The 18944-nt window shown below is 47.1% G+C and overlaps 1 protein-coding gene across 3 annotated transcripts in view; it reads right to left on the bottom strand.

Annotated features, from left to right (window-relative positions):
• The window catches only part of REXO5 (RNA exonuclease 5), a 437194-nt gene that overhangs the window by 210822 nt on the left and 207428 nt on the right, over positions 1-18944 (bottom strand). For all 3 annotated transcript variants that reach the window (XM_086940804.1, XM_086940806.1, XM_086940805.1), the window contains exon 12: positions 2685-2866. In XM_086940804.1, the coding sequence (XP_086796930.1) occupies positions 2685-2866 (182 nt within the window). The remainder of the gene's footprint in view (positions 1-2684; positions 2867-18944) is intronic.

Here is an 18944-nt window from a genome sequence, read left to right as displayed (position 1 = left end):
GGCAACCCAAGAATCCCAAAGGAAACTGGGCATGAACATATATAGCACACAATGCCTCCTGAAGGTGTAACTTAAGATTCAGGTTTCAGTTCTTGAGGTACGGCAGAAATATCTATTCTACACCATTCAATGTAGTAAATAACAAACAATGTATACAATTCAAAATAATTGCATAAGCATGCATACTTGTTTGTACAATAACAAAAAGGTACAATGTATTTAATACATAATGCATTAAAGTCATATAGATAGGGTTAAACAAATCACACAATCCTGCTGCCAAGTAAGGATCACAAAAATATTGTTGTACCACAGAAACTGACCGAGACTGACAGGGGACTACCCAATCTTTAAGTACTCCTTGATTTTTTATGTAGGTTTTCCTGGAGGAGAAGCGTAGGAGTCCTGATAGTTCGCGCTTGTGGTGGTCATAATCCGTCAATGTTTCGATACACAGTCCCAACAGAATAAAGTGAATATGGTATTACTCAGCAGACTTTGTTTGGATCCCCAAGCATTTTCGTTTTACAGAGGAGGGCATTTAAAAAAAAAATCTATACATTGATTGCTAGTAATTCTTCACAGGTTGCCCGTGTCATTGAGACTCTTGACTCATTCCTCATGTGTTGGTCCTTTATTCTGTTGGGACTGCGGTTATACAATTAGTAAGATTTAATTTGCATTCAAAGGGTCTTCTACTCATATACTAAGCTCAACACTTTATCCGGATGATGGTCTCATGTACTTGTTAGACGACTGGAGAGCGAAATGTAGATGGATTTTCACAACCAATGACTAATATTGTGTGCTATACACTTTAAGTCAGTTGACATTTTCCTGCCCTAACCGTTTGGTACCTGCAGTCTACCCCTGGGTCACATGACTGGGTGTAGTTGGACTTTGTGTTTATTCCTCTCAGACAGTCACACAATAGAGGGATTAGGTGTGCCTGGAGGCGCAATCAACGGGCAGGATAGTGGGGAGGAGAAGGGCACAGCCCTACTTGCAACTGAATAGGCTGTGCTCTGCTTTCACACAAAGAACGTATGACCACCGTATTGTTCATGTAGCCAGCTTGGAGGCAAGGCAGGGGACACAGGACTTCAATGGTAATTCTCTAGAAATATCCCCGACTTCAGAGTGGGCACCAGGTATAAATACTGGAGCCTCAGACCCAACTCTTCAGTACACTCCTGGACCTTTGGATGCAACGGAAGGACTGCAGTGCTGCTTTGCTGCCAAAAGTACTGCCACTTGGCTGCCCTGCCTTTCTGCTGCTCTGGTGCCAGCTGCCCTGCTTGCTGAGACTGAAGATTGGACCTGCATCCTGCACCCCAGGCTGAAGTGACAAAGGGTCCACTGACTGACCTCCAGTTCTGAGCTACAGGGACATAAGCGCCAAGACCAGTGGCAACGCACAACAGGATCTTTGTGCTTCAGCGACGACCGTCAGATGGTCTCCATCCTCCTTGTGGCCCCTTCCACCACAAACGGAACTCTTCGCAGTGGATTGTGAAGGCAACTCTATATCTTGGTTGACCTGAACTTGTGGCTTTCACCAGGTCTCATACAGCCAGATAACTGCAAGTGGTGGCTTGGGATTTAAGGTGCTTTACTTACCTGATATCTTTAACATTGCATAGCTTTGGCTCTAAGGGTTGGATTTTTGTTGCTTTGGTCTCAAATACATTTTACTCTATTTTTCTAAATTGGTGTGGGATTTTTCTTGGGCTGTGTTTTCACTTTATTACTTTTGAAGTGCTGCAAAAATACTCTGCACATTGTCTCCAAGTTAAGCCTAACTGCTTTTGTGCCAAGTTACCAGAGGGTTAAGCGTAGGTTAATATAGGGTTTAATTGTGACTTTGTTCTCACAAAAATTGTGGCTGCTGTGTGAGTAGGGTTTCACCTACTTCATCAGTAACCCAATTTTGAACACCTAGGTGGTGGACCTTCATAAACTGTGACTAGGGCAAACTAACAGCCTTGATTCGTAACCTACTGGCCTCAGAGGAGCCCTGGTCATCATCGACTGAGCCCATTGATTTGCACTGGATTTTAGTTTCTAATCTAAGGGAAACAAATCAAAATTTGAGAACTCCTGAGCCATACACTCAACACCAAATGTTGTGGTATGATTTTATCCTAAATGGTATTCGTTCTAATTAAATTAATCTGGAAATGTGTACTTATGTATTAAGTGTAATGGTGCTTTGGTGCTGCTGGTTATCCACCACAAGCAATATTATCAAAGGAGGGTTGTGATGCTTGGCCAAGGAACAAAGAGCAAGTCAGGGATTCCAGACAGAAACCAGTTAATCTACTAGGAATTAGATATCTTGACATTTTGGGTATTTTGCAACTGTCGTTGAGGCTTCTCTTCCCTATAGTTCCATCTATCGACATTAACAGTGAGGAAAATGTTTTTCTATACTTCTAGTGTAAACACAGACAAAATAATGTGGAACTGCTTCATGTCGTGTTTTCCAGGAGCAAATTCTATATGCTCCAATCTGTGTTAAGCAGCAAATATTATGCAATTGGCTTAAAACTGATTTTTTTGCACCATGCAAAGTTTCTCTAATGTCAACCCAGATATGGTTTGACAATCTTTTCATGCACTGAATTTTGAAACTCAGCCAATAGAACACATCCCTTCCTTAAATGGGTCATCATTCAGAATACCTGGGTTCATCCGCTGCAGATACACTTGAAAGGATATTGGGCTCTTTGGACATTTCATTCCTCGTGGTCTTGAGTGCGGCTGCATCTTGTGGCGGATGCAATTCAATATTAGTAGCTTTCTGAACCATACCATTTATCGGTACGGACTGCTTCAGACATAGATCCAGGTTCAGCTCAGCAACCTGAAATAAACAGAACGTAAGACGTAAGAAGTGAATGAAGGTGGTGGATATGAGAGACAGCAGAAATCAGGATAGCAAGTTAAAGAACATCAGTGAGACACCCTGGAATACACCTATGTATATTATATAACTCTCTGCAATGCCAAAGATAGCTATTTCAACTGAGTTATCTGTTGTGCACATGTTATGAGAATGTATCACTTTCTCCCCAGTGAACTGAAAACACCCTGAAATGCAGTGTCTCCATCCTTGGAGAGCAGCTGAAAGTCATTTGCTTGCACGGTTTCCCATTTCATTCTATCATGAAACCTGCAGACAGGCCTCAACCTTTATCTCAGTAAGTGCTTAAAGCTTTTTCCATGAATTTCAGCTAATGTAATGGGAGGCGGGCAAACCAAATCAAATGTAAACCTTTTTAAAAACAACCTTACTAGATTTATTTATACTTTTCTTGGATTTTGCTTCTTCTGCTTATTAGAAAAAATGTCAGCGTGGAACTGTACAACAGTCAAATCTTTTCTTTGTATATTGAACGCTGTCATTTAGACAAACTATGCTTTTTTTTGGTTGCATGCCTCTGCCAATCACAAAATAATAAATATGTATTCAATAAAGACATATACAATACAGAATTGTTTGATTTGAAAACGCTTGATTCTATGTTGTGGCATGCACTTCCATACATAGTTTAAGCGGCCGGGATCTGCCATACTGAAAGTGGTCAAGGGAGCACACAGAGTTGAGATGTTTGACAAATAACTCCTAAAGTGGGAAATGAAATTCTATGAAAGACTTGATCAAACATGAAACCCACTTCACAAGACCATTTCTGATGTTACTGCAAACAATTTCGACAGATACCTTCGGACTCTCATCATGGTGACCCTATGAAAGAACTGTGAGCAGTCACAGATCAGCAGGAAAGGAACACTGACTTATACATTCAACCAGACAATATGGAGCTTTATGAATCAGTATCCAAAAAGAAGAAAAGAGAAGTGATACATGCAACTGTGTTTTCTTACTACATTCTTTCTAACGTTCCCCCTGTCGGAGGAAGCACACAGACTAGCTCTACTTATTTAAACACACTAATCGATTGTCATGAATTTCGAGCAATACAACAGGGAATGAGCAAGGTCAGCAGGTTACAATACAAAGCCTGGCCTTTCTGTGGTGCAGTCGGGAAGTAAAAAAAGAAGGAAAACAAGCATTTGCAATGCAATAGGTCTCGCATTAGGAAATTTTGAGCTGTTGGTATTGTAAATGACACTTATTTATGTTTTGTTTTTGAAAATAGCGCAATTAATAGCTTTGTCATTCACAATGCCAATAGTTATAACTTTCGCAAATGTGACACCTATAGCATTTGTAATGCAATGTGTTGTATTTACGTGACTTACATGTATTGATATTACAAATAACAATGTCTTTTTTAAAATAATGAATATGTAAATAAAAGTTATTGTAATTTATAAAGGCAATAGCTTAAACTTTTGTAAATAACTTTTGAGAAGATTATGTTCTTTTTTTTTTTTAATATATTTTTTATTTTCAATGGCAGAGGTATACAAAATACAAGGATGAGAAAAAACAATAAATATATAGAAAACATGAAATATCTCTTTTTACAGATGTGGTCGAGAATTAAATCCAATTGTCAATAGGAGACCATAATTTCCTAGCAAATATCTTCTTTCTGTGTCCTTTCAATTTATACACAGCTTTATCCATTCTATATACGTTTAACAGCTTTCCCAACCATTGCTCAAATGATGGTGGATCGACATCTAGCCATCTTGAGGTGATACAAAAGCGATAGATAGACATTCCAATAAACAGAAAGTGCTCTTGATCAGCAGATAGACTCTCGGGGGGAACATATAAGCCAAAAATTATCACAGATGGACATAACTTGATATTAATGTTAAGCAAATTAGTCAAAAACTTTTCTATCCTATCTATATACACAGATAATTTAGAGCAGCTAAAAAACATATGGCATGAGTCTGCTGCTAAAGTACCACATCGGCTACAATTAATGCCTTTCGTAGCTTTCCATTTGACCAGTTTCGCCGGTGTGTAGTAAAGGTCTAAAGATGCCATATAATGTTGGCTTTTAAGAGAGCTGTTAATTAATGTTTTATTGCTGATCTCAAACGCCCTTACCAGATCTATCCCTTCTATACACAATTTCCTTTCCCATTTCTGGGCTTGTTGATCGAGATCATCATACAGCCTATTGACCATTAGCTGATAAATTGTACCAATGCGGCTATCCCTTCTACCACTCTCCATAACAACATTGGTCTCCATTTCGTCGCTATATAAGAGATTTTTTTTTTCCAGAAAGCTACGAATTTGTAAATATTTGAAGAATTCGTTTCTGGAGAGACCAAATATTTCCTGAAGTTCGGAAAAAGACATTAAAGCCCCATTTTTATACAATTGCCCAATTGAATGAATCTGTCCTAGGCGGAATCGATTCGTGGGGATATCTTGAAGGGTACCGGATAACGAAATATTACAAGAAATGGGTGTATAAAAGTTAAATTTTGGAATTATCCGTAAAGCTTTATTTATTTGTCTCCAAACCAAAAAAGCAGAAAGAAGAACCTTAAATTTTGTTTTTTTGTAGTAGCTCGGTTCCATGAATATCAGTAAACATTGGCGCACATGAGCTCCCAGAAGCATTTCAAAAATAGATGGTGACAGGAAGGTTTCATTATGATGATCATGAAATAATAGAACCTTGATTGTTTTAAGGGTTATAGCCCAATAATACATTCTGAAATTCGGAATTCCCAGCCCGCCACGCCCTTGCGGTAAAATACACCATTTTAAAGATCTTCTTGAGCGATGGTACCCCCAAAGAAATCTGGACAACATCCGATCTATTTTATTAAAAAGAGACATAGAAAAAAATAGGGGAATTGTTCGAAAAAAATAAAGAAATTTTGGGAAAATCAACATCTTGATAACATTGGCCCGTCCAAATAAAGATAAATGTAAATTATTTATCCTTTCTAAGGTTCTGTTAGTGGATATAAGTAAAGGATCCAAATTTAATCCAACAATATCATCTACTTTTGATGATATTGTTACACCAAGATATGTAGCAGTGTCGTTTATTGGGATATCAGTAGGTGGGCTATTTTCAGAGTGTATAATTTGGGTTTTTGAGATGTTTAATTTGTATCCAGAGAATTTTCCAAAGTCACTAGCAATTTCTATTATTTTAGGTAAGGCAGAGGAAGAATCAGAGGTTGCAATGGCCACATCGTCTGCGTAAGCTAAGACTTTGTGGTCAATCCCATGGAGTCGAACAGGTGGGATACCCGGTTCCGTAATTAATCTATTCAAATAAGGTTCTAAGTAAAGCGCAAATAGAAGTGGAGAACAGGGGCACCCTTGTCTGGTCCCCCTGGTGATTAGAAATGGACTGGAAATATCCGCACCTAACCTTATTACGCCCTTTGCATTTGAGTAGAGTGATTGCACAGCTTGGATAAATTGTGATGGGAAACCCTTCCACTTTAGCACAGACCAAAGGAACCCCCAATCGACTCTATCGAACGCTTTTTCAGCATCAAGTAAAATAACTCCGACTGGGGATTCCTTTGCCTGGGCCCAATCCAGCAGTGCAATAACCTGTTTCACGTGATCTGTGGTGTCCCTGTGTTTAATAAACCCGTGTTGAATGTTGGAAACCAAACCCGGCATGACATCGTTTAGTCTATTTGCAAGAATTTTAGAATAGATCTTGCTGTCAGCTGTGATCAAGGATATGGGCCTATACGAGCCTAATTCCTTTGGATCCTTGTTCTTTTTGACGAAAACGACTATAGTAGCCGTAGACCAGGAATCAGGAGCTTTGTCTTGGAATGCTATATTAAAGATTTTAAGCAATTCTGGTTTCAGCAAGGATCTGAATGTCCGATAAAATTCAAGAGGGATCTGGTCGGGCCCCATAGCTTTACCAGCCGCGAGGCTCGTGATAGCCCTTTCGATCTCTTCCCAGCTTATTGACCTAGCAAATATATCCATCTCATCTGCACTCAAAGAAAGTTGATTAATAGTTTGAAAATAATCTGTGGAGTTAAGAGTCTTATCGACTTCATTATTGAGATCATTATATAACATCTTATAGAAACCCTGAAATGCCTCTAATATACCTTCTCTGCTTTCATGTAGCACTCCGTTTGTATCTTTAACACATTGTACTTCGTTATAGGACGATTTTTGTCGTAAGCGCTGTGCTAAGATTTTTCCTGTACGTTCACTGAATTCGTACCGTTCAGTCTTATATTGTTTAAATTTTGCGGCTACTTCTTCGGCAATATGTGTTCTAAGACCAGAGCGTTCAATGGTTAGTCGTATTTGCACATCCTCTATGTTGGCATTATTTTTGTATGCGGTAGCTAAATCAAACTCAGCCTGCCTGATCTTGTTTAATCTGTCCCTGAAATCTGTTTGTTTTTTTTTCCTCTTATAGTTTGCAAAGCTGATTGTCTCACCCCGTACAATGGATTTAAAAGAGTCCCATACTGCTTGTGGAGAGGCGGTATCGTTATTTAACAGAAAATATTCTTTAATAACATTAACCATAAATTGAAGATATTCTTCGTCTAGTAATAAATTTCTTTGAAATGACCAGGATCTGGTGGAGTTTTGGTGATCAGTAGAAAATTGCATCTCAGCAATTATGGGATTATGATCTGAGATAACTTGCGGTAATATCTCAATGCGAATTTTATCCAAAAAAATTGAAGATACAAAAAAATAGTCTAAACGAACAAATTTATGGTGGGGAGTAGAAAAAAAAGTATATCCGGGGTCATTATAATGAAATTTATTCCAAACATCAGTTAGCCCATTGCTAAGTACCAGGTCTCTAAGTGCTTTATAAGTTTTAACCTTCCGGCCCATATATCTCTTTTCTAATCTAATATTCCAATCAGCTGACATGTGTATATTAAGGTCTCCACAGACAATAATCGGTTGTGTCCAAGTAGATAATTCTGTATTCATAGTGTAAAACAATTCGGCATCATCCAGATTGGGGCCATAAATGCAACATAAAGTAAATTTACAACTTCCGATTTTTAGCTCAACCAGTCCCCATCTACCCCATTTATCAGAGAGTGTTTTTAAACATTTCCCTACTCCTTTTCGCATACAAATGGCTACACCCCTTTTGATACCCATTTGTTTAGACGTAGTTAAAACTTCCAATCCCAAATTATTCAAAAGAAAACGTTTATCCCATGAAATGTGGGTTTCCTGCATACAAAGCAGATCAATATTCAGCACTTGGAGCATTGTTCTAAGCATAGCAATCTTCTTTAAGTCGTTAAGGCCATTGACATTAATAGTACAAATTTTCACCTTTTTATGCATAACAGAAATAATTGAGAAAAATCATCGACCATCATCACAAGTATTTGGTCTTCAATATTATCATCTAGATGCCTTATGATCATCCCTGCATTGAACACCTCTGCCTTACACCCCCACCACCAACCCTTGCCCTTACCCACCCCCACCCTTTTTCCCTGAACCCCTCCCCCCACCCTCCCCACCATATGAGGCATAGGAACTTTCAGTTCCTAAAGTGAATGGATGCCGTGTCCCTGGCCCATGGCGTCCCTGCTAAAGATAAAGATAAAAAAAAAAGGAAAAGAAAGAAGAAGAAAAGAGAAAGAGAAAAGGAAAGAGAAAAGAAAGGAGGGAAAAAGAAGAGTTAGCAAGAAAGAAAATTCAGAAAGTTCAAGAAGGCGAGAACGAGACTATAGAGATAGAAAAACATAATGGTCCTTCAATCAAATAGTTGTTAAACGATGTTGTTAATACTCTCAGATTCTAAATTCTACTTTAGCGCACTATACATTAAAGTTCCTTTTTTTTCTTATTCTTTTTTGTTCAGAGAGAATCCAAATACTCCTTGGCTTTGATGATAGAAATGAAGTATTTTGTTTGGCCCTTGTAGATAGTCTTTAATTTTGCGGGACCCTGAAGAAATACTGTTACTTGCTTCTTCTGAAAATCAGGAATTAGTTGTTTCAGTTGCCAACGTTGAGCCACAGTAGCTTGACAATAATCTGGTCTCACAAAGAACTGAAGACCTAGGCCGTCCGCTTTCTTATCTGGCCTAGCATTTTGAAATATCAATTCACGAGCAAGGAAATTGTTAAATGACACCAAGATGGCCCTAGGATAATTTTCCTGTCCTTGTCGTGGTTTCCTTGTTATGAATGGAAATCTGTGTGCTCGTTGTACTTCCCGAGCCCAGTCCCAATCAGTAAATTCAGGAAAAGCATCGTTTAGCAAATTAATAATGAATTTCCTCGGATCTCCTCCTTCTTTATTTTCAGGGATCCCCAAAAAACGCAAGTTGGTTCTACGGGCCTGGTTTTCCAAACTGGCTAGTTTATCTGATAAATCGTCCTTTTGACTTTTAAAGTCTCCCACTTCTTGTCTTTGGGCCATGCATTCTTCTTCTAGTACCGAAATCCTGGCCTCAGCTTCAGTGACCCTATCGGCAGTCTCTGAACATATTTTGATTGCGCGTCTTACTGCGTTTTTGACTTTGGCGCATGTCATTTGCGTTCGTTGATTCTCAGCCTTACTCTCTGCTCTATGACACATCATAGTGTCAAATATTGTCTTTAGTGTAATCTCGTCACTGTTCTCTTGCTGTATACTAGGATCATGTATGGCGCTATGAGCAGACCCCGGGGTGTCATTGGCAACAGGGGCAGTGGATGGAGAATTAGGAGCAGCCTCTTGGCTCATTGTACGAGACGATCTCTTCTTTTTCCGCTTCTTTTTTATAATGGTTGCTGCATTAGTATTATCAGGGCTCATGCTAATCTCGCCCTCAGAGGATAGGCTCTCACCACTAAAATCTGCCCAGTCTTTGTTCGCCTCGTCGGATGAGAGTTCAGATAATGAATAAAAGTTTTCAGGGAGCTCTTGATTTTGTTGCTGTGCAATAGTTTCTTTTGCATTTCGTACTTCACTTTGCACTTCATCTGAAAGTAATATCAGCGATGGAAGAGAACACGCTCTATTTGTAATAGCTCCACCCAAGGTTGGGACTACAAATCCCATAATACCCCTCCTTGAAGAGTCGGTCGATATTGAAATAGGTGTCAATGTAGAGGGATTATTTGAATTATGCTGATTATCGCCGCTTAGGGTCGATTGATTAGCGGGTTGTGCTACAGTTGTGTGAGCTATATCAGTACTTTGATTTTCAGTATCAATTTTTTTCCTTGCAGCATGCTTTTCAAATAAATCTGGTAAAGTTTGTAATGCAGAGCTTTTTGTACCGAGTGTTTCATTAGATTTAGCAGCAGCCCCCTTATTGAGGTTCTTACCCTGTTTGGTGGTGGTTTTAGTTGCCTCTGCCATCTCGATCTCCTCGTTCTCTTGCTCCACGTTCTTCAGTTCTGACCCAGGACCAGTTTTTCTGTTGCTGCGTGTGGCAATAGAAAGTGGAAGTGGCGTCCTCTTTTTCTTCCGTGAGCCACCTCTACCAGGGAAGACACTACTCTGTGCCCAGCACAGGCAAAGTGTAGCACGCCACAGCGGAGACCGCCGATTGATCTCGAAGAAGTTTAGCAACATTCGTCTGATGCAAGGATAGTTTGTAACAATTTACTGCTATGTGCTAAAAAAAACACGAAATGATTTCTTCCCCGTTTTTTTTTCTCTTTTTCCACCGTTTATAACACCGTGACTTCCGTGACTTCTTCTGAGCTGGACAGTCAAGCTCCGATAAGGTCAAGGTCAAAGTCAATTATTATATAATCTCGCTGTTGCTGAAACCTGTTAGGAAGTAGTCGGCGCCTTTCTGCCTCTTTCTTTTCAGCGACGTCCACAGCAAAGATAACGCCAGCCCTCCGATGAAAAAAAATGAGAAGCCGCCTTTCAGTTACCGCGGCGTTTAATTCCGCTTGGTTCCGTTACTAAAATCCGCTCGGAGGTGGCCGGTGCCCCCCCGCCTCTCCTCCAGCACGAAAACCTCGAGATCAGCCCTCCGGTCGAAAAATGGAAAAAGAGAGAGCCGCCCCTCAGGTGCTGCGGCGTTCGGCCCTCCGTCTCCCTGAGCGGTAAGCCCAGCCCAGCCCGCGTCCACAGCAGCAGCAGAGACGGCAGCGGATGACCAGCGCCCACTCGGCGGTCAACAGGTGAGATGAGCCCGTTCACGAGAGCCCCATAATCGGGTTACGGAACGTTTCTCGCAAAATGGTTAAATTTCTCCTTCTCCTTCTCTAGCGAAAACGATAGAACGCCAGGAGCAAAGGAGCAAGCTGCTTACACAGCCTTCCCCACGGCAGCCATCTTGCCTCAGTGTTCGGGGGAGAAGATTATGTTCAGTGTATTTTATTGTGACGAAAATCCAAAAAAAGAACTGAAATATTAACATCTTTTTGTTACATTTGTAATAAAGCTTGAAACATTGAGAGAACATATTTGAACCAGTTGTTGTTGAATGGTTGCACAGATTGATGCTGTGGTGGCGCTGAGTGATGTTGTGATGGCAAACCAGTGATGCTGTGGCGTTCAGTGGTGCTGTGGTAGCGCATAGTGATGTTGTGGTGCCCCTGAGTGATGCTGTGATGGTTCTGAGTGATGCTGTATGCTATGCTACGTTTTGTTTTGCTATTCTATGTTTTGTTTTGTTATGCTATGCTATGTTTTGTTATGATATGCTATGTGTTGTGCTTTATTATGCTATGCTTTGTTATGCTATGCTATGTTTTGTTGTGTTTGGTAGGCTATGCTATGTTTAGCTATGCTATTATAGGTTTTGTTTTGCTACGCTATGTTTTGCTATGCTATGTTTTTTGTGTTTTGTTAAGTTATGCTATGTTTTGTTGTGTTTTGCTATGTTTTGTTATGCTATGTGTTGTGTTGTGTTTTGTTATGCTATGTTTTGTTATGCTATGCTATGCTTTGTTTTGTTATGCTATGCTATGTTATGTTTAGTTTTACTATCGTATGCTGTGTTTTGGTATACTATGCTATGTTTTGTTGTGTTTTGTTATGCTATGCTATTTTTTGCTATGCGTTGCTATGCTATGCTATGTTTTGTTATGCTATGCTTTGTTTTGTTGTGTTTTATTATGCTATGCTATGTTTTGCTATGCTATGTTTTGTTACACTATGCTTTGTTTTGTTATGCTATGTTGTCTTTTGTTATGCTATGCTATGTTTTGTTATGCTATGTTTTGCTATGCTTTGCTATGTTGTGTTATGTATGCTATGTTTTGTTACGCTATGCTAGGTTTTGTTGTGTTTTGCGGTTTTGTTATGCTATTTTCTGTTATGCTATGCTTTGTTTTGTTATGTTATGCTATGTTTTGTTATGTTATGCTATGTTTTGTTGTGTTTTGCTATGCTATGCTTTGTTATACTATGCTATGTTTTGCTATGCTTTGTTAGGTTATGTTTTGTTTTGTTATGCTGTTTTGTTATGCTATGCTTTGTTGTGTTTTGTTATACTATGTTATGCTTTGTTGTGTTTTGCTATGCTATGTTTTGTTTTGCTATGTTTTGTTTTGCTATCCCATGCTTTGTGTTGTTATGCATTGCTATGTTTTGCTATCCTGTGCTTTTTTTGTTATGTAATGCTATGATGTGTTTTGTTATGCTATGCTATGTTTTGTTATGCCATGCTGGTGAGAGTGAGTGAGGGTGGTTGGGTGAGGGGGTGTGAGGGTGGGTGAGGGGGAGAGAGTGAGGGGGTGAGGGTGAGAGTGAGGGGGTGAGTGAGGGTGAGTGAGGGAGGGTGAGGGGGGTGTGGGGGTGTGTGCGTGAGGGTGAGAGGGTTGTGGGTGTGAGGGGGTGAGGGGGTGAGGGGGTGTGAGGATGAGGGGATGTGAGGGTGAGGGTGGGGAGTGTGAGGGTGGGGGGTGTGAGTGCGAGAGTGGGGGTGTGTGAGGGTGAGTGAGGGTGTGTGAGGGTGAGTGATGTAGAGGGTTGTGAGGGTGAGGAGGGAGAGGAGGGAGAGGAGGGAGAGGGTGAGTGAGGGTGAGGGGGAGAGGGTGAGGTGGTGTGAGGGTGAGTGAGGGTGTGTGGATGAGGGTGAGTGAGGGTGGATGAGGGTGAGTGAGGGTGTATGAGTGTAGGTGAGGGTTGTGAGGGTAAGGGGGTGTGAGTGTGTGTGAGAGTGATGGTGTGTGAGGTCGTGTGAGGGTGAGGGGAAGTGAGGGTGAGGGGAAGTGAGGGTGAGGGTGTGAGGGGGTATGAGGGTGAGGGGGGGAGGGGGTGTGAGGGGGAGGGGGTGTAAGGGGGTGTATGAGGGTGTGTGAGGATGTGTGAGGGGGTGTGAGGGTGAAGGGGTGTGAGGGTGTGGGGTTGTGAGGGGTGTGAGGGTGAGGGGGTGTGAGGGTGAGAGGGTGAGGGGGTGTGGGGGTGAGGGGGTGAGGGGGTGAGGGTGAGAGGGTGAGAGGGTGTGAGGGGGTGTGAGGGTGAGGGGGTGTGAGGGTGAGGGGGTGAGAGGGTGAGGGGGTGTGAGGGTGAGAGGGTGTGAGGGTGAGGGGGTGTGAGGGTGAGGGGGTGTGAGGGTGAGGGGGTGTGAGGGTGAGGGGGTGTGAGGGTGAGGGGGTGTATGAGGGTGAGAGGGTGTGTGAGGGTGTGTGAGGATGGGTGAGGGGGTGTGAGGGTGTGGGGTTGTGAGGGTGAGGGGTGTGAGGGTGAGGGGCGTGAGGGTGAGGGGGTGTGAGGGGGAGAGGGTGTGAGGGTGAGAGGGTGTGAGGGTGTGGGGGGTGAGGGTGAGAGGGTGTGAGGGTGAGAGGGGGTGTGAGGGTGTGTGAGGGTGTGTGAGGGGGTGTGGGTGAGAGGGTGAGGAGGTGAGAGGGTGAGGGGGTGTGAGGGTGTGAGGGTAAGGGGGTGTGAGGGTAAGGGGGTGTGAGGGTGAAGGTGTGTGAGGGTGTGAGGGTTAGTGAGGGTGAGAGGGTTGTGAGGGAGAGGGAGGTGAGGGTGTGAGGGTGAGTGAGGGTGGGTGAGGGTGAGCGTGACGGTGTGTGATGGTTAGGGTGTGAGGGTGTGAGGGTGCGGGGTGTAAGGGTGAGGGGGTGTGAGGGTGATGGTGGGTGAGGGGGAGGGGATATGAGGGTAAGGGGATGTGAAGGTGAGGGGATGTGAGGGTGAGGGGATGTGGGGATGTGATGTGAGGGGATGTGAGGGTGAGGGTGTGTGAGGGTGGAGGTGTGAGGGTGAGTGCTGGTAGAGGGTTGTGAGGGTGAGGGGGGTAAGGGTGAGTCAGGGTGTGTACGGGTGGGTGAGAGGAGTGAGGGTGTGAGGGTGAGGGTGTGTGAGGGGGTGAGGGGGTGTGAGGAGGAGGGTGTGTGAGGAGGAGGGTGTGTGAGGGTGAGGGTGTGTGAGGGTGAGGGTGTGTGAGGGTGAGGGTGTGTGAAGCTGAGGGGGCGTGAGGCTGAGGGGGCGTGAGGATGAGGGGGCGTGAGGCTGAGGGGGTGTGAGGCTGAGGGGGTGTGAGGCTGAGGGGGTGTGAGGCTGAGGGGGTGTGAGGCTGAGGGGGTGTGAGGCTGAGGGGGTGTGAGGCTGAGGGGGTGTGAGGCTGGGGGGTGAGGATGAGGGGGGTGAGGGGGGTGAGGGCGAGGAGGGGTGTGAGGGTGTGTGAGGGTCAGGGTGTGTGAGGGTGAGGGGGTGTGAGGGTGAGGGGGTGTGAGGGTGAGGGGGTGTGAGGGTGGGTGAGTGAGGGTGTGTGAGGGTGAGAGGGTGTGTGAGGGTGGGGGGGTGTGAGGGTGTGTGGGTGAAGGTGTGTGAGGTTGAGGGTTTGAGTGAGGGTGAGGGAGGTGAGGGTGTGAAGGTGAGTGAGGGTGGGTGAGGGGTTGAGGGTGAGTGAAGGTGTGTGAGGGTGTGTGAGGGTGTGGGGGAGGGGATGTGAGGGTGAGGGGGTGTTAGGATGAGGGTGGGCGGGGGGGTGTGAGGGTGAGTGATGGTGAGAGGGTTGTGAGGGTGAGGGGTGTGAGGGTGGGTGAGGGGGGTGAGGGTGAGGGGTGTGAGGGTGGGTGAGGGGGGTGAGGGTGAGGAGGTGTGAGCGTGTGTGTGAGGGTGAGTGAGGGTGTGTGAGGGTGTGAGGGTGAGGGTGTGTGAGGGTGGGGGGTGAGGGTGAGAGAGGGTTGTGAAGGAGGTGAGGGTGAGAGAGTGTGAGGGTGAGGGGGTGAGCGTGACGGTGTGTGAGGGTTAGGGTGTGAGTGTGATGGGGTATGAGGGTGTGTGAGGGTGAGGGAGGGGATGATGGGGTGAGGGAGGGGGAGGGGGTAAGGGAGGGGGAGGGGATGTGAGGGGGAGGGGATGTGAGGGGGAGGGGATGTGAGGGGGAGGGGATGTGAGGGTGAGGGGATGTGAGGGTGAGGGGATGTGAGGGTGAGGGGATGTGAGGGTGGGGGTGTGTGAGGGTGGGGGTGTGTGAGGGTGAGGGTGTGTGAGGGTGAGGGTGTGTGAGGGTGAGGTGTGTGAGGGTGGGTGAGGGTGTGTGAGGGTGAGTGATGGTAGAGGGTTGTGAGCGTGAGGGGGTGAGGGTTAATGAAGGTGGGTGAGGGGGTGAGGTGGTGTGAGGGTGAGTGTATGAGTGTGGGTGAGGGTGTGTGAGGGTGAGAGTTGGGAGGGTGAGGGGGTGTGAGGGGGTGTGAGGGTGATGGTGTGTGAGGGTGATGGTGTGTGAGGGGTGATGGTGTGTGAGGGTGAGGGGAAGTGAGGGTGAGGGGAAGTGAGGGTGAGGGTGTGAGGGGTTATGAGGGTGAGGGGGTGTGAGGGCGAGGGTGTGTGAGAGAGGGTGTGTGAGGGTGAGAGGGCGTGTGAGGGGGTGGGGGTGAGGGGGTGTGAGGGTGGGTGAGGCGGTGTGAGGGTGAGGCGGTGTGAGGGTGAGGGGTGTGAGGGGTGAGGGGGTGTGAGGGTGAGGGTGTATGAGGGTGAGGGTGTATGAGGGTGAGAGGGTGTATGAGGGTGAGGGGGTGTATGTGGGTGAGAGGGTGTGTGATGGTGAGAGGGTTAGTGAGGGTGAGGGTGTGTGAGGATGTGTGAGGGTGAGGGGGTGTGAGGGTGAGGGGGTGTGAGGGGATGTGAGGGTGAGGGGGTGAGCGTGAGATGAGGGTGGGGGATATGAGGGTGAGGGGATATGAGGGTGAGGGGATGTGAGGGTGGGGGTGTGTGAGGGTGGGGGTGTGTGAGGGTGGGGGTGTGTGAGGGTGAGGGTGAGTAATGGTAGAGGGTTGTGAGGGTGAGGGGTGTGAGGGTGAGTGAGGATGTGTACGGGTGGGTGAGGGGGTGATGGTGAGGGGTGTGTTAGGTTGAGGGTGGGTGAGAGGGCGTGTGAGGGTGAGAGCGGGTGAGGGGGTTTGAGGGGTGAGGGAGTGTGAGGGTGAGGGAGGGTGAGGGGGTGTGAAAGTGAAGGTGTGTGAGTGGGTGAGGGGGTGTGAGGGTGTGTGAGGGTGAGGAGGTGTGAGGGTGAGGGAGGGTGAGGAGGTGTGAGGGTGAGGAGGTGTGAGGGTGAGGAGGTGTGAGGGTGAGGGGGTGTGAGGATGAGGGGGTGTGAGGATGAGGGGGTGTGAGGATGAGGGGGTGTGAGGATGAGGGGGTGTGAGGGTGAGGAGGGGTGTGAGGGTGAGGAGGGGTGTGAGGGTGAGGGAGAGGGGTGAGGGGGTGTGAGGCTGAGGGGGTGTGAGGGTGAGGGGGTGTGAGGCTGAGGGGGTGTGAGGGTGAGGGGGTGTAAGGGTGAGGGGGTGTAAGGGTGAGGGGGTGTAAGGGTGAGGGTGAAGGGGTGTGAGGGTGAAGGGGTGTGAGGGTGAAGGGGTGTGAGGGTGAAGGGGTGTGAGGGTGAAGGGGTGTGAGGGTGAAGGGGTGTGAGGGTGAAGGGGTGTGAGGATGATGGTGTGAGGGTGATGGTGTGAGGGTGAGTGAGCGTGTGTGAGGGTGAGAGGGTGTGTGAGGGTGAGAGGGTGTGTGAGGGTGAGAGGGTAAGGGGGTGTGAGGGTGAGGGTGTGTGAGGGTGGGGGTGTGTGAGGGTGGGGGTGTGTGAAAGTGCGGGTGGGTTAGTGTTGGACAGGCCTCGTGGAAGGCCCGCTCCCCCCCGCATGGCGGGGCCCGGGCCCCTGCTCCTCCTGTGCCCTAGACAAGAACTATCCCTGCAACCCACCGGGACAACCCACGGCCCGTCCCCGACGGAACTCCAGCCGCTGGACACCCCGGTATCGGCTGGCCCGGGCCCATTCCAGGACCAATGCCCCCGGCCCAGCCGCCATTTTGGACACTGCACGACAAGGCCGCGTGGCCTCGGATCGACCCCAACCCCGGGCCTGGCAGGCCCCGACATCAAGGCACCACCATCCGCCCAGGAGGTGAAGAGACCCCTTGGCAGGTCAATGGGAGAAGGAGTGTCATTGGCTCCCCTCCGCCAGGTATCGATCGCCCCCGGCTCCCCGGGCGCTGGCTCCACCCCCCTGCTGGGTGTCCGGACTCCCTCATCCCGGACCTCCCGACCTCCCAGTGCGAGGGTCCGGACATCAAAGGGCGCCAGACCTATAACTGGGGCAGCTCCAGAGCAGGAAGGCAGTTGTATCCTGGAGTCGAGAGACACCAAGACGAACTCATCTTCTAGGCCTGCTGGCGCTGCCGCTGCCCTCCTTCTCGTGAACCATCTTCTAGGCCTGCTGGCGCTGCCGCGGCCCTCCTCATCGTGAAACCATCGTCGAAGCCTGCTGGCGCTGCCGCGGCCCTCCTCATCGTGAAACCATCTTCGAAGCCTGCTGGCGCTGCCGCGGCCCTCCTCATCGTGAAACCATCTTCGAAGCCTGCTGGCGCTGCCGCGGCCCTCCTCATCGTGAAACTATTTTCGAAGCCTGCTGGCGCTGCCACTGCCCTCATCATCGTGAAACCATCCTCGAAGCCTGCTGGCGCTGCCGCGGCCCTTATCATCGTGGACCATCTCCGAGCCTGCTGGCGCTGCCGCGGCCCTCCTCATCATGAACCCTCTTCGAAGCCTGCTGGCGCTGCCGCGGCCCCTCCTTGCGAACTCTCAAGCTCGAGGATTGTGAGCCCCATCTCCTGCCGCTCCCATACCGGACCGGTCCTAAGACTGTCCCGCTACCCCTTTTCCCCAAAGAGACTAGAATTGGCAGGATCCTCGTATCCTGGTCCCACTGTATCGTTTATCCCCTTGCCTCAAGATCTCTATATAAAGTGTGCAGAACTCATCTCTGTGTGGTGTCCATCTGTGGGGGGGAAGTTACTTGTCTGTACGATCACCGGAGAGGGCCCTCACTGGAGGCCTCTCCCCCTGTCCTCGGCCGACTCTCCGGGTCTCCGTCTAACATTGGTGGCCAGCGGCGCGATCCGAGCCGACGCATAATCGTACAGAGAGTAACTCACCCCACGACACACAGCCACCATGACGACAAAGGAGAGTGGAACAACAGAAAAATTCCTGATGGAGAAAATAGAAGAATACAGCCACAAGGAACTAAAACAATTCTGTATAGAACTGGGCATTGCTACCACCGGATTGAGCACGAAAGATGACCTCAAACACGCCTTGGATTCTTGGGCGGAGACGGAAACGCCCGTACCCCAAAACCAAAGCCTTGAGACCGCCGAAACAAGCACCGCTCCTACAGAGGAAAGAAGACCGGGCCTCTCGTCCGAGGAGGCCCGAGAACGGGAGAAGAGCCAGCTCCACGAATTGGAACTGGCTCGACTTCGCTTAGATGGAGAACTCAAATTGGCAGAACAAAAAATAACACTAGAACACTTATGGCTCCGAGAGGAGCGAGAAGAGAAAAAGAGTCAGAGGGAGCTGGAAGAGAAAAGACTAGCCTACGAGCATGAGCGCAACTTGAAGGAACTAGAAATTCGGAGACAGAACAAAGACATCGGAGTCTCTGGGCACCAGAGCCCCCCTGTCCCTACGGACCCCAAGGTCCACATCCCCAAGGATGTCGTCAAGAATATTACCGGAACGATGATATCCAGCAATGGCTTAAAGCTTACAAAGTAGCAATGACCTCCCACCGGATCCCACAGAGCGACTGGGGAGCCGGGTTATGGG

The sequence above is a fragment of the Lissotriton vulgaris genome, chromosome 10 (genome assembly GCF_964263255.1).
Source record: "Lissotriton vulgaris chromosome 10, aLisVul1.2, whole genome shotgun sequence".
Classification (NCBI taxonomy): Eukaryota; Metazoa; Chordata; class Amphibia; order Caudata; family Salamandridae; genus Lissotriton; species Lissotriton vulgaris.
This window is presented reverse-complemented; position numbering and strand designations above follow the sequence as displayed.